The following is a 15778-nucleotide window of genomic DNA, read 5'->3' as shown; positions in this document are numbered from 1 at the left end:
AATGGTTGAAACTTTTTGCAACAGGGCCAAAAACCTCTCAGAGCCAAACAAGTAGGCTGTTAAGCTGATGGGCAAGGAGGTTAAGGGAGGTTTTTCTTGAATGGGATGGCATAGCCCTCTTTGAAGACTTTTAGAACCCAAGGCTCCACACTCCTGACTTCCAGTTGTTCCCACTACTGTACAAGCCTCGCTCCGACTGGCACACAGAGGACCAGTTCTTCACTTTCTAGGGGCGGAATTGAAAACCACGAAAGGACTGCTGTGACAGATAGTAAGGGAATTTTAGCATCAGAACTGGCCAAACCGGGAAAAAAATTGTAACCAAATGTGTTTTGATAGGTCCCTAGTACTGTATTACTAAAAAACCTCTAAAGTCTGAGGCTCCTAGCAAAACTTTTAAGGGGCAAAACTCCCCAAAAATCTTAAATTTTTTACATTTTCACGTTATACTCCTAAACTATGCATTTTGTCGAGAACATTATTATATTCAAAATTAAAGTAGCTAAAACTACCTTTCTAATGATATATAATGATGTTTAATTGGGAACCCTTTTCGAACAATACCACCTTCACAAATTGAGTAGGATATATACTATTATCATACACCATTATATAGAAAATTCGTTATATCTTAATAGTGCAATGAAAACTTTTTCAGAAAATGCCTATTTTAAAAAGTTAAACGACAAAATTTGGAAGAAAATGCATTTTCAGAGTTTTAAAAATCAACCTTTACTGAATCATAGTTACTACACTATAAAAGCAAAGTACAGTATACATCATTAAGGGATTTTGACGTAGGAAAAATCTATTTCTGGGCAAGGAAGCCGTGTCGCCCAGTGAAATAGGTTCCTTTAGCACTATTTCTAAGGTAAAATATTGTTATAATACCAGAGAACTGCTAAATTGGATATACCAGAATATTCTGGTTCGCTCACCTTTATTAAAGGTGTCGGTATGGTTCCTGAGGCGAGTGAAAACCACTACCACGCGCCCCTCTCCAATTAGCCTCTCCTACATCAAAAACCCTCCAGGATAGGGGAGCCTACCTACGGCTCACTACCTGCTACCGTGTAGCTAGCGGCTGCGCTAAAGGAACCTATTTCACGGAGCGACACGGCCGAGCCCAGAAATATATCATTAGAGAGGTAATTCTATCTACTTTAAAATTGTATATAATAATGTTCTCGATAAAATGCGTAGTTGAGGAGTATAATGAGAAAATGTAAAAAAAATTGCAATTTGGGAGGTTTTTGGCCCCTTTAAAATTTTGCTAGGGGTCCTGGATGGAAGGTGTTCCCCTTTCTAAGAGGGGATATAGTCACAGCGTTGATGGTGGATGTTTGGTGGATTGCGTGAGCAAGTCCTGCATATATTCCTTTTGTGGTTTGACTGTCATTCATTCTAAAGTCGTCTTTGGAAAAAGACTGGCTTGATCTATAGGTAAAGGAACACCTGACTGCTTTGTCTGTGCACACAAGCACTCCTAGCCAGTCTGTAGCAAAGTTCTTCTTAGGGCTGGCATGATCTACAATTTTCTTTGCTATAATCCCTACAGTCCAGTCAAGGGAACTCAGCACTTCAAATACCTTGTAGACATCTTTGATGAGGTGGTCTAGTTCTGATGACGTAAATAAAATTCTTGCATCACAGAAAGCGGACATTCTTGCAAAGTTGATAAGACTGGAGAATTCCCCTTGAGAGGAGGCAGATATTCCCAAGGAAGGAGTTTCTCCAGTAGAATTCGACGCTACGCTTGCGTATGTCATACTGATTGAGAAGAAGGGGTACAAAAAACAGTTTTCCCTAGCTCCCTCTTATCTGCCAACCAAGCATCTATCTTGGAAAATGCCTTCTTAAGAGGCAGCCCTGCAGATCCTGCAGGCTGTGGCATCATGAAGGCCGAACCTGGAGATGTCAGAACAGCTGGAAGGTTGGGTAACATAACAAAACATACCTCAGGAGTGCAGAGAAATTAGAAGTTGGGTGCTCCTGATCTAAATCATCTTCATGTTAAGAAAGTGAAGTAGCAGCATGTCCTGATAATTTTCTCATTGGGGACGGTTTCTGAAGAGTGCTCAAAATACAATGCCGAGCCGCTGCTGGATGGGAGCTAATGACAGATCCTCTACTACAGGAAAGCTCAAATCCATCTGTCCCGAGTAAAGGGGTAAATGGCGCTTGGGCTGTGGTGCCGCATGCTTCTCTTCTGATTTAAATGAGTAGAAGCATGCACCGCCACAGGTAAACCTTCAGACTCTAGGTGTCAGGGTGCTGGACACCCAGACAGAATAGAATATATTCCAACAAAGAGCAATTAGCAGAAGCTGAATGCTAAATGCTCAGACCCTGAACGCTTGGATATTGGGCATTTGAACAGTGCATGTTCCGAAACTGCTTGTTCTGATACTGCATGTAATGACACTCAATGTTTTGATACAGAATACTCATACACTGGGCGGCGTTTGGCCACTGGGTGCTTGGACAGTGGACATTTGGGTGCTGGAAATTTGGACACAGGGCGCTTGGACACTTTCTTGGAAGAAAAGCATTTCAGAACCACAACTTGGCCTTTTCAGTGGCCTTGAAACACTGGAGTAATGCCTACAGTACCCTTTATACACACCGGTGCCAGAATCCCTCGAAGAAAGAGTACGTATGAACATCCCGAGGGACTCCTTTCCCATGGCTGTCCAACAAGTCCTGGGACTGCCATTCAACAGGCTCGTTTGAGGAGCCAACTATCCATGGGCAACCCCATCAATCTCCCTTGATACTGCCAGTTTGCTTCCTCCCAGGGCAGGGAAGTTTAGTAAGGACCTTGGCCTAAGAGCATCAGTGGGACAGATAGCCACCTCCTCCACTGCACTTGCACTGAAACTATTTACTTTGTCCATAAGGAGTTTCACAGAAGTCACAATTTGGGCAATGGTGTTCACTTATAGACCAAACCTTTGGTCTATCCATCCTTCAAGACTGGCAAAGGCACTAGGTTCTGAAGAAAGGGAGCTGGGAATCAAAGTAGAAGGAAAAGTCAGAGGGCTTTAGGTGAAAAGGCAGTCATTTGCATAGAAGGTACAGGAATATTAACATTATCATTCTTAGGTGAACTCACCTTACTAGAGGACCTAGACTCAGCTCTAGCAGCCGCTTTCCTACAACTGCCATTTTCCCTGGACCTAGTCTTTGCACTTGTCACAAGAAAGATTCCAAGAGAAATTTGCCCTCTACACATGCAACACAGTGCGATTGTCAGATTTTGCAGCAGTTGGTTTTATTTTGCACCTAATATACTGGATAAACTTTAGTCTGACATAATCCAAATCAAAAAGTCACCATCGATAATAAGTCAACATCATAAGCTAAGCTAATATAGTTAGTGCTACCAAAACAAAGGAAAATGTTACCAAAAGCAGTGAAAAACTCAACCATCCAGTAAACCAAAATTCAAAGAGCTGCTCAACATCCACATGTCATCATTGACTAGCAGAAATGAATTGAGCTCCTCAGCTGTTGTAGTACCTATTCACTCCTGATAGTACCATAGTACCTATTCACTCCTGAAAGTTGGTGGGATTAGTTACCTACACCCTAAACAAAAGAGCGCTACCGCAAATTTTGAAATTTCTACATTTTGAGCTGCTGTAAAGTAGAAACATAGCTATGTAATTATTTGGTAAGTTACTTATATGAAAAAAAAAAAAATTTCTTGCTGCATTTCCTTGCATGTTTGGCACCCAGGCATTTATTTTTGTAGACATGGTTAATTGTATGAAAACTCTGGTGTCAAAAAATTATTTTTTACTTTAGTGCATTTTAATGTTTAAAATTTTTTTTTCATATTTATTTTACACTTCAGCTTTGGAAGAAATTGTAACCGATTCATGATTGTCACTAAACAAAATCTAACGTGATATCTAGTAGAGCCAAAGAAGGTTTGAAAAATCTGTAGCGTTAATAACTTATTTTACCAAGTCAAAGAAGGTATGAAAAATCCAAAGATTTTCATACAAACCTGAGATACTGGGAGAGGTCACTGCAGGGTCACTAGAGGTCACTGCTGACCTACTGATCATGTAAGGTTGTATTGTCACCAGGATTGCGCAGCCATGCAAAATTTCAAGGTCATTGGACGAAGGAAACAGGAAAAAAATTGGGTTGCAAGTTTTGACCCAAAACAGAGAGGCAGACAGATACATAGTCAAGTCAAATAAAACCAAGTACAAGAAGAAAACTTAGGTAGAATAACTATATTCCAAGTACACATCATGTAAACAAGAGACATGTACTAAAGGTTCCAGTTTATGACAACTACGGCTTATGACCTTCCAAGGTTACGACACTTTTCAAATATTATTCATCAGAAATTGTTTCCTGGTTTACGATGCATGTTTTGTGGTTAACAAAGCTTATAAAACCGATCTGACAGAAGAAATATGACTACAAAAAGGCAAAATATTCAATATTTGAAGGTTTTTTTATTGAAAAAATAAAAATATAATTTAAATAGTTTTCAATATAGTGGACCCCTGTATTTTTTAAGAGCATTCCAGACAACCCTTGAGAATAGCTAGAACCGTGAATACATAGAACCCCTATGAAAATACTTACAATTGCCTATTTTGTTTGTTCAAACTCAAAAAAAGCCCACTAAAAATGTTTATGCCTGGTTTTTTAAATATTTTATCACAAAAAGTGCATTTAATCATGAAATTGATATGAAAATATAGTAATTTGTGGCTATTTCTCATAGGAAATACCGAGAATAGGCGAATTTCCCACGAATAATGGATAGATATGGTCCATAGAGAAATCCGCGAATACGTGAATCCGCAAATACCAAGAACACGGATACGGGGGTTAACTACACCCAAAGCATTAAAAGTAAGGTTTTCTTAGGATTTTCAACGATGCTTTGATTTACGACGATTTTCGGCTTACAATGCGGAGCAAGAACACAAAGCCTTTCATAAACTGGGGACTGCCTGTACAAAATCAAACCCAACAATGGTAGAAATGAGCTAACAGCAAAACATGCTGAAAAGTCATGGAAAGAAAGGCAGCAAGTCCACACTCACTAGAGGTGCTTAGTAAAATGAGGGGCCTCAACAAGTCTCTCAAGTACTAAGGAGTTGGTGGAACTCTTCATTTTAGAATTCTTTGCTCCTCCCACCTGGAAGCATCCTCCATAAGAAAAGGATATTTCAAGATGAATGGATGTATGATACTGAATGCATATTTTAAAATGACACACAAGATGAAATAATCCAGTATCTGCTCTGTAAAAATACAAAAAAATGTAATAAGTTCACTTTACTCTTCTTTCAACTCAGAGCCACAAAATGATCTAGTATATATCATAAAATTTTAATTAACAGTATGTTAAAGTTTTGTAAAATTTTAACTAAGTATGCTGAAGTCTGAAAGTAGAGTACTACCCGCTAATCTTTAAGTATTGGCCTTACCTTCATTCCCTTGTGAAATACTTTTCCTACAGACTGAAAACATCCATTCTCCATTTGTTTCATCTTCAGCCAGTCTCGACTCATGTCTAGATCATCTCCGTCAATCTGAAAGTCACAAACAGTTACATTAGTGAAAAACAACCGCCAGTTTTTAAGATAGCATTTACAATTAGGAATGAAACAAATAACATTAGGGCAAAAAGGCAGACATTTCCTTTTTTTAAGAGCATTCAACAAGACACGGCATTCTAGTAACAATGTTGCATTGAAAAGCACACAAAAATCCTGCCGAAATTCATAATATGTACTGTGCACCAATATTAACCCTATGGATGGATTGATCCTTAGGAGTAGTAATAACATGTTTGGGATTATGAATGGATTGATACTGTAATTAAAACAATATTATGAGCCATCGATTTGGAAAGAATTGGGCGGGAAAGAGGTGCCAATATGTACTTCTATAGCCCATTTCACTAATGGCAACTTCTACACTGGCTAAAACCACAAACCAGGCATCTCAGAACCAGAAGTTCAGGACTTCAGTTGTGCTTGCACCTTCGAGGGGGACTGTATTACGTCTCTGTTTCATGACGTTCTTTCATAAATTTGCTCGTAAATATACCAAGGGGTTGCTGTTGGTTTTTGTTCTTCTCTTACAATAGTATGTCGGTTGTAAATGTAATTTTACAAAGAAAAGTGCAGAGAAATATTTCAACAAGCATGCTAAGAATTTGTTACTGATTTTATTTCTTATCTGTTTTGATATTGTGTGAGCAGTAATTATAATTTTACAAAATAAAATAAAATAACTTATTTTTTAGAATTATTTTCCTTCACCATGTACTATAGTACTCTGTTTTTTTCCATCTGTCCATCTGACTGTAGTGTTTGCGCATGGTAACACTGCATCCCGGGCTTTAAATAAGGGATTTTGACAAAGGAAAAATCTATTTCTGGGTGATTGGCTCGTGTCGCCCTATGAAAGGATCCTTAATATCATTCTTTCTAGGTAAAATTAATCTAAAATTACCAGAGAAAAACAAAATTAAGAAAATGTCAGTAAAACTGACTCGCTCACTCTTAAAAAGAAGTGTCGGTATGATAATAGGGGCGAGTGAGGAACACTACCACGAGACAATCACCAATTAGAACTTCCAGTCAGAATCCCCCCAAGAGAGAGCTGATACCAACGGGCGATGCAGCCGCTACTACTACTACTACTAGAGGACGCCACGGACAGCAGCGCCCCTAGCGGACATCCTTAATCTAAAAACATCTTGTCCTGCAAGGGGGGGAAAAACCATAAAAAGGGGGGGGTTTCATAGGGCGACACGAGCCAATCACCCAGAAATAGATTTTTCCTTCGTCAAAATCCCTTTTCTGGGCTCAGCTCGTGTCGGCCTATGAAAGAGTACCAGAGAAACAGACAAGATGGGAAAAAAGGAACAAATGAAAAGCAGTGTAAAATGATGGATATAATATAAGTAAATCAATTACAGCATACAAATTAAGCACTTAAACTAACTTATACTAAACAGTAAAACAACAGAACGTTAGTAATCTTAAAGTACTTAAATGATAATTATAGTAAATTACAGTGATGCATGTAATATAAACAAAAAGGGATTTACTTGAACATATTTACAAAATATACAAACACATTGTGTCCTACCCTAGCATAAAAATAAGGGTAGGTACACTGAAGTCCATCATTAATACAAGTTTGGCAAAATATATACAAACATATTGTGTCCTACCCTAGCATAAAAATAAGGGTAGGTACACTGAAGTACACTATCAGTAAAAGTGTGGATGTCCCTAGCAAAAAAATAAGGGACAATCCACTATATGATTCAGCGGCTAAGGCTATGATATTCGAGTAGCCTGGCGATAGGGTGAGGCATGTTGGATGATGTAGGTAGAAAGGAGACCTGGATCTATATACTACAACTACTATGCAGTATCAGGGGAAACAATGTTTCCCGCTGCTACTGCTGAAAACTTTAAAGATTCCAAGGACTTTAGATAATGGCGTTTAAAGACTGTCGGGGATTTCCATCCAGTATACTTTTTAAGATCCTGAAGTTCATATGTTGAAAATAATTAATTGAGGTGGCTACTCCCCTGATATCATGTGCTTTTGGAAATGACTCAGGATTGGCTTGTTTAATGAAGTAAAGGATTTGTTGCCTAATACCTTTTACTGACAAAGTACCACCTTTTTCTCTCATGAAGAGAGCACCTGAGGATCTTGAAGAAGTACGAGATAGAAAGGCTCTAAGAGTTGATACTGGGCAGAGAGAAGGATCCTGGGGAAGTGGGATAACCTTCCAAGGGGCCCACCTTGCAAGAGGATCCTCATTTTTGGCTAAAAAGCTACGATCCGGAGCAAGTAGAACTTCTCCTGATGGGAGGAATTCCACATGACCCGCATCCCTGGATAGAGCCGACAGTTCTGAAATTCTAGCTCCTGAGGCTAGGCTTAATAAGAATAATGTTTTCCTCAGGAGCATTATGAATGTACAAGATGAGTTGTCAGTATCTGAAGCTAGTTTGAGGACATCATTTAAGAACCATGAAACTGTAGTAGGCCTTTGGGAAGGTCTAAGTCTAGCACAGGCTTTAGAGATAGACGTGAAATAAGATTCAGTCAGATCTATCTGAAAACCTACTTGAAAGATTTTCTTCAAAGCCGATTTATGAGTGGTAATAGTGCTAGCTGCTAACCTTTTTCAAACAAGGATCTGAAAAAGGATATAGCCAGAATAACTGTCATGGTTGTAGTGTTCGATTCTTTCAAGAAAGATGCTAATTTTTTAACAGCTGAGTCATATTGTCTAATGGTTGACTCTCTCTTATCTGATTCTAGGAAGAGAATATTCTGTGGATCAATATTAGCATCTTTATTAGCCGCAAACTTCATGAAGTCCATAAAGTTAGGGTCTGGAGAATTCCTGAGGAAGCGAACACAGTCCTCATTTGTACTGATTGTGATAGCTTGGGATTGGGGATCCGTTGAGGTCGGAGACCCAATTCCAGAAGGAGAGGATACCAGTTGCTCTTGGGCCAGTCCGGTGCAATCAGAGCTACTATCCCTTTGAAAGACCTTAGTTTGCTTATGGACTTTCAGAAGATTCACTGGAGGAAAAACATAAATTCTCCCCCACTGATTCCAGTCCAACGACAGGGCGTCCGTGGCATAAGCCAGAGGGTCCAGGTTGGGGGCCACATAGCAAGGGAGCTTGTGGTTCGCTTGTGAGGCGAAGAGATCCACTTGGAGACCTGGGACTCTCAGGCTTACCCACTGGAATGACCCGTCGTCTAGAGACCATTCTGATTCCAGAGAACTGACCGGGACAGGGCGTCTGCTATCACATTTCTTACTCCTGCCAGGTGAGTGGCAGACAGATGCCATTTGTGTTTGTTTGCTAAGGCAAAGATGGCTATCATGACATGATTGACATGCTTGGACTTGGACCCTCCTCTGTTGATGCAATGAACTACCACTGCACTGTCCAAAACTAGCCTTAGATGAGACTTCTTTGGGGGAAGCAGTCTCTTCAAGGTAAGAAATACTGCCATTGCTTCCAACACGTTTATGTGGAGCTGGCGAAATTGAACTGACCAAGTCCCCTGAACCTGTTTGAACTGAGAGTATCCCCCCCACCCGGACAGGGAGGCGTCCGTGTGAATGGTTAACACTGGAAGGGGATATTGAAGGGGTACTTTCTTGGCTAAGTTCTTTACTTTTGACCAAGGACGGAGTTGATTGCGGAGGATCTGTGGGATTACTGACAACTTGTCTCGATATTTGGTGTTTGCTCTTGATCGCCAAATTCGATTTAAATCTTTCAGCCTTGCCTTCAGGAGGATATCTGTTACCGAAGCAAACTGAAGGGACCCTAGGATTCTCTCCTGGTTTCTCCTTGACGTTTGTTTGCATTTGAGAAATTGCCTGACAGATTTTGCTATTTCCTTCCGTTTGGCCACTGGAATTGACAGATTGTGGGAAGACAAATCCCATTGGATTCCTAGCCACTGAAAACGAGACTCTGGAGTAAGTCTGGATTTCGTTTTGTTTATCTGGAACCCCAGATGTTCCAGAAAGTAAACTACCTTTTTGGTGGCTTTGAGACATTCCTCGACTGTTGGTGCCCAGATCAACCAATCGTCGAGGTATGCTGCTACCATGATTCCCTGAGCTCTCAATTGTTGTACAACCACTTCTGCTATTTTTGTGAATACCCTGGGGGCTACATTCAGACCGAAGGGCATCACTTTGAATGAGAATGTTTGATTTCCTAGCCTGAATCCTAGGAATGGGCGGAAGTGCCTGGCTATAGGGATATGATAGTATGCGTCTGTAAGATCGATGGAGCATGTGACGGCTCCACGCGGAAGTCAGGTCCTTACTTGCGAGAGGGTAAGCATCTTGAACTTGTCGCAACGAATGAAAGAGTTTAGCTTTGACAAGTCTAAGATTACCCTTCTTTTTGTTGAGCCTTTCTTTGGCACGCTGAATAAGCGACCTTGAAATTTTAGATGCTTGACTCTCGCAATAGCTCCTTTCTGAAGGAGTTCTTCCGCGTAATCTGTCAATTCCTCTGATGGTATCTGGTGGAATGATTTGATTGGAGGAGGCTCTTTGATCCAACTCCAACCCAATCCTTTGGACACTATGCTCTGTGCCCAATTGCTGAACCCCCACCTGTGGCGGAAGAGGAACAGCCTCCCTCCTACCTGGGGAGCCTCATTGTTGATGGGCGGGTTGACCACCACGCCCTCCTCTGAACTGCCTGCTCCTTGTTGCCCTTCCTGTGCCACGCTGACGAAAGTAACCTCTCGCCCTACCTCTTGGTTGTTTGTAACCTTGAGCCTCATATGAAGGGTTGAAGGCCGGCGAGATTGCGTAGGAGGTGGATGGCTGTGATTGAGGGGACAACAGGAGGATTGGCTGGTTCTGCTTCGAACTAGCAGGTTGTCCTTGTTGGGTAACTGGGACAGCCTGCACAAATTGCTGCTGTTGCTGGTGTTTCTGATACGGCTGGAACCTCTTACCAGCCTTCTTTTGCTTCTTACCAGCAGTGGGGACGGATTCTTGTTTCCTCTTCGAGGAAATACCCCACCTAGCTCTAAGGCTCTGGTTGAGCCTAGCAGCTTCGTGGTGCACTTCGTTGAGCGGACTCTGGGAAGAGATCCGCTCCCCACATGCTAGAAGCCAAGAGTCTATTCGGCTCGTGCCTAATAGTACACTCCTGTAGAACATGCTTCCGGCAATTCCTCCTAGCCTGGAAGAAGTCGAAAGCGTCTGTTAGTACTGTCTGGAACCGAGATTTTGTGCCAAAATCTTGAACAGGTGGTTCCGTAGCATAAGAGAGAGCAGCCATTTTCCGTGATTATAAGGGAATTGAGGGACCTGCCAAACCTGGTTCGCGCATCAAACTCTGCCTGGGATTAGGGAATCCGGCAGCCTTGGTAGCTTCTCGCCGAAACTGGTCCATGGCGCAGTCCGGTTTGAGCTTACCAAGCGTGAACGTAGCTGGCAAGTTCTCCCACAATTCTTCGAAAGCCGGGAAGAGCGGAGAAGTAGACTCCGCCTCCCTCAACTGTGGGATGGGCTCATCCTTGAGGACTGCTGAAGGGACTTCTCTACTAATTTCGTGGCGAACGGAAGAGAAACCTCCTCTTCCGTCGCGAAAATAGTAAAGGGACTCTTGTAGGCCTGGAGTTTAGTGTTCGTACACTCCCAGTCCTCAAGGCAGTGAACCCATTCCCGCTGAGCATGATCTCTACTATATAGGACAGACTCTCTAGAGATCTTGTCTTCCCTAGTCAGAGCCGTTACAGTCAGCCTAGCATAACCGATGAAAGGCTGCGTCAGACCCAGAGGGTAAAACTCGAAGTCCTCAATCCTCCGAGTTCCACACTCCGGGATAGAGATCATCCCATCCTTGAAAGGAGCGTAGGCAGCTACTCTCCATGGGTTCTCCATGGAGAAAGCTGGCAGAGAGTCGTATGGCGGGAGTTGGAGAATGCCAGTGCTTGGCACTGGGGAGACTGGAAGAGGAACCTGAGATAGCCCGGCTACTCGGTCCTCATTCTCCCTAACCCTGTTAGAGAGATCTTGTATTGACTGGCCTGATTGAGACAGAGTGCTCGACAACTGTGCGAAACATCTGCTCGAATAATCTCGTCCCCAGGGCGGAGACTTGCGAGCCAACCAGCTCGCCCACCTGTTGCATCACCACACTGCTGAGAAAGCAGAGGGATCAAAGGTGCTAGGCCCTGCTCCTCCTACCGGCGTAGCCGGAGTGGAAGCGGTGGAGGCGGGAGAAGGCACTGGCTCGGCGGGAGCGCGAGCCTTCTCCTTAGAAGCCTTGCTTCTAGAGCTCTTTGAGTGAGAAGAGCTCGGCTTCGCTTTCACCGCGTCGGCGTAGGAAGTCGAAGACTTCCTAGCCGAAGAAGACGAAGACGACTTCCTAGAAGTTGTCTTGGCCAGGGTCTTTGGTTCTCTCTGTCCCTTCACCTTTGGGGGTACAGAGAGAGCGGGAGAGCGGGTAGGGATCTCAGATCCCACAAAGCCTTGGAAAGAAGCACTCGATGAAGGGACAGGAGAAGATCCAGGAGCACCCAAGGAAAGACCTTGGGCGCCCGACACACCTACCTCAACCAACAAATCCTCTACCCCTACCGCCATGGGCTCGACGTTAAGGTCCAGGGCAGCGACGTCCGGGACCGACTCCTGGGAGGCTACGACCCCAAAGGATTGCTGGAGGTCTTGCTGGATGGAGGCTATCAGAGGGGCCGCGGACAAGGGGTCAACGTAACCAGTCGACTTGCCCGCGGGGAAGATCTGGACGGCCAGCTTCTTATCAAGAATGTATGGCTGGCCTTTGGCGGCGTTCTTCCCGAAGCCGTCCACCCACGCTTTCAGGGTAGCGAGGGCGACTTCCCTCACACCAGTAGCCTGAAAGAAAGGCGAGATTAGCTTCTAGTGGCGGAACGGGGTTAACAAACTTATGACTAAGAGTTGTTAGTAAATGATAAGGAAGCCTATAACGGACTTACCCCATCTCCCAGCTGACCGACTAGGTCGTAGCAGATGGCGCAGGCTTCTGGGTGCCAGACGATCATCTCATTGTATGACGTGGCACAGGGGGCGTGAGACCTGCACTCATCGTGTCCGCAGGGGTCGTACAACGTCGCGTTGCACGCTGGGACCTGACAGTTGGTAGCCTGTAAGTGGAAAGATACATGAGTACCAGGTAAACACTTACAGTCTAACAGATGCTCCGCTGGTGCCGGAGCGATAAAGTTAGATTAAACCAGAGCCCCGCCAAAATACGTGTGGTAACCAGGTTGGTTGTGTGCCCTAGGCTATAGCTCCGCTGATGGCGGGGACACAAAAGGAAACCAACCAGGAGTGGTGGTAATTGGAAACCACGACGGAAAATGGCGGGGATGGTAGACATTAATAATAACATTACACAATTCATTGAAAAATTAGGGTATATCCTTAAAATAAAAATAATACAAACCTCTCTCCGCCCGTCTACTAGAAGAGTGCGCGGGTAAGAAGCAAGCTCCCTTCCGGTAGCGGGGGAGAGATGTAAGGATATAGTAGGCAAGCAACCGACCACTAGTAGTGACCACCCCGCCCGCTAGCGGAGCCAGTAATCTATAACCAAAGGTGCCCCGGCTGCGACGGAAGGCTCCTTCCGTTATAGTGAGGGAGGTGGCTGAGCAAATGGGGAGGGGGGGGAGGAAGGTCTCGGCGTAACACGGCGGGAGTGAGAGAGGGGGGAGGGATGGCCTACTCCTCCCCGCCTCACCGACTACCCGCAGGAGACCCAGTACCTCATGAGTGGTCGCCCTATACCCCCCGCTGGGAGGAACCCCTGGCCACCTCAGAGAGGGAGAGAGAGAAGGCGACTGAGGTTGTCATGACAACCAAGGGGTCCCCCAGCACCTCCCTATATCAGAAAGGGAGGGCAGGGGCAGGGTAAGGTGCGATGGAACACGTGACCGCAAGTGGTCTAGGCCGCGAGCAACACAACCGTGAGAGGGCCACGTGAACCAGGCTGTACCAATACAAGGAACAAGCACCTAGGCTAGCCTAACACCCAAATAAATATAATAAATATATACACGAAAAGATGGAAAAGACACTTTTAGTAAAAGAGAAAGAAGCCCAGGAGGAGGCAGACTGTTCCAAGAAACAGAAGCCTACTCGGAGCCAGCGATAGCCGATGAAGAGCAAGAGCCGGGATGCTGGGCCAGAATAATAATAATAGCCCTAAATACCAAACTAAGAGAAATGGTAGGAGGGCTAAACTAGCTAAAACTCGATGTAAAAACAATGAACGTAATATAGTAAGCCCATAAGTATAAGAAGTCCCAGTATGGAGGACCGGGAATTCTTAACGAGGCAGCATGGCGCCGCCACGAGACAACCGGGGAACCGTATATGACCTATTTAAGAGGAAAATACTGGTACCCGAAGATAAAAATGCGGTAAAACATTACTTATGAGTTACTTAACTTAGCCGTGGCAATAGCAGAGCGTTCCATGGTAGATTAATGAGATAAATCCCGTAATAACACAGCACAAGGAAAAATGCGTCTTGACGCTAGCGCTAAAAATTAAGGATGTCCGCTAGGGGCGCTGCTGTCCGTGGCGTCCTCTAGTAGTAGTAGTAGCGGCTGCATCGCCCGTTGGTATCAGCTCTCTCTTGGGGGGATTCTGACTGGAAGTTCTAATTGGTGATTGTCTCGTGGTAGTGTTCCTCACTCGCCCCTATTATCATACCGACACTTCTTTTTAAGAGTGAGCGAGTCAGTTTTACTGACATTTTCTTAATTTTGTTTTTCTCTGGTAATTTTAGATTAATTTTACCTAGAAAGAATGATATTAAGGATCCTTTCATAGGCCGACACGAGCTGAGCCCAGAAAATATCCTATTTCGAATATTAACGGTGTAATTTGCATACAGAAAATTATTAAAACACTTTTCAGTTGCAAATGTACACCCAGATATCCTTTTATTGACCTAAAACTTACACATAACGTAACTATTTAAAGCCCGGGACGCAGTGTTACCATGCACGACCACCACAGGCAGATGGACAGATGAAAAAAACAGAGTATATATTTGCATATCTTCCTCTTTCCATTGATGTATTTTTTTCCCATAAATTGGCCAACCTCAAAGTTTACCCGGCCTGAGGAGCTGCATATCAATATATTTACCCATCCAGTAAGGGTTAAAGAGATGTTTGACAAATTTTCTTTCAGTGTTTTCAAGATGACCTTTACATCATAAGTAAACAAAAATTATGGATTAGCCACTAGCCAACTGCAGTGCAATTGTTACCTGAAGTTCACATACCTCCTTAGATACTTGAGCAAATGGACCCTTTCATTACAAAACAGATAATGGCTGAAATTTAAACATCTAAAGAATACTCAGGCTTCTCAATGTACAACAAAAGAAAGCAGTTCAGACACTATAATGATACTTCACAAACAAGTTACAACAACACGGCTCCAAACAAAACTACACGTTAACTGTTATATTCAATTAATATACCTCTATGTTCTTCTGAAACAAATTTCAGGTGCAATTTCAGGTGCATTTATTCTTCCAATTCTTTCTAGAAAGGACAATCAAGAAACATGGGCCCCTGTTGTGCATAGGAGCTTCAAAAGTAAATTCACCAACTGAAATAAAATTACAATATTCTAACACATTTAAAATCAACTAAACAGTCCTTAAACCGAGCATATTTTTCCCATAAGAAATAAAATGTTATTGAATACTCCAATCTAGACCTCCAAAACTACAACAAAGAAAAGCATTTTAACTCAACTTTAATAAAGTAAATAGAAGAAACAAAGTAAATAAAATAAATGCATACGTATTTGTTCTTACTTTTTTTGTAATTGGGAAAACTAATGGTTTATATGGAAGGTGGTGATAAAGGTGGAGAGATATTGTTAGGAAACATGCATCCCCTTCCAGTAGGCATCTGTGCTTCCGACATTTTCTTTTCTGTCACTTTCTACTTTGTTTCTGGCTGCGATTTAAAATTTCCCCAAAATGAGGGATACTGTCTTTCAGCAGTTTATAATATGGTATACTACAGCTTTGTCAGGGTACTATTTTTCAAGGAGACCTTGCACTTTAGCCCCAATGTAAATCCATTTTCCTTTATTAATGAACTAGGGACACCTTCCCTCCTCTGAAGACAATTCCTCAGCTGTTGTCTACTGCTACTCCCTCTGAAGGTTCTAAAGTTCTTATTTGTGC

At 43.0% G+C, this 15778-nt stretch overlaps 1 protein-coding gene across 7 annotated transcripts in view; it reads right to left on the bottom strand.

Moving 5' to 3' along the window:
* The window catches only part of LOC135215322 (alpha-2-macroglobulin-like), a 494644-nt gene that overhangs the window by 48073 nt on the left and 430793 nt on the right, over nucleotides 1-15778 (bottom strand). For all 7 annotated transcript variants that reach the window (XM_064250089.1, XM_064250270.1, XM_064249915.1 and 4 more), the window contains exon 22: nucleotides 5466-5570. In XM_064250089.1, the coding sequence (XP_064106159.1) occupies nucleotides 5466-5570 (105 nt within the window). The remainder of the gene's footprint in view (nucleotides 1-5465; nucleotides 5571-15778) is intronic.

This window comes from Macrobrachium nipponense, chromosome 11 (assembly GCF_015104395.2).
Source record: "Macrobrachium nipponense isolate FS-2020 chromosome 11, ASM1510439v2, whole genome shotgun sequence".
Lineage (NCBI taxonomy): Eukaryota > Metazoa > Arthropoda > Malacostraca > Decapoda > Palaemonidae > Macrobrachium > Macrobrachium nipponense.
This window is presented reverse-complemented; position numbering and strand designations above follow the sequence as displayed.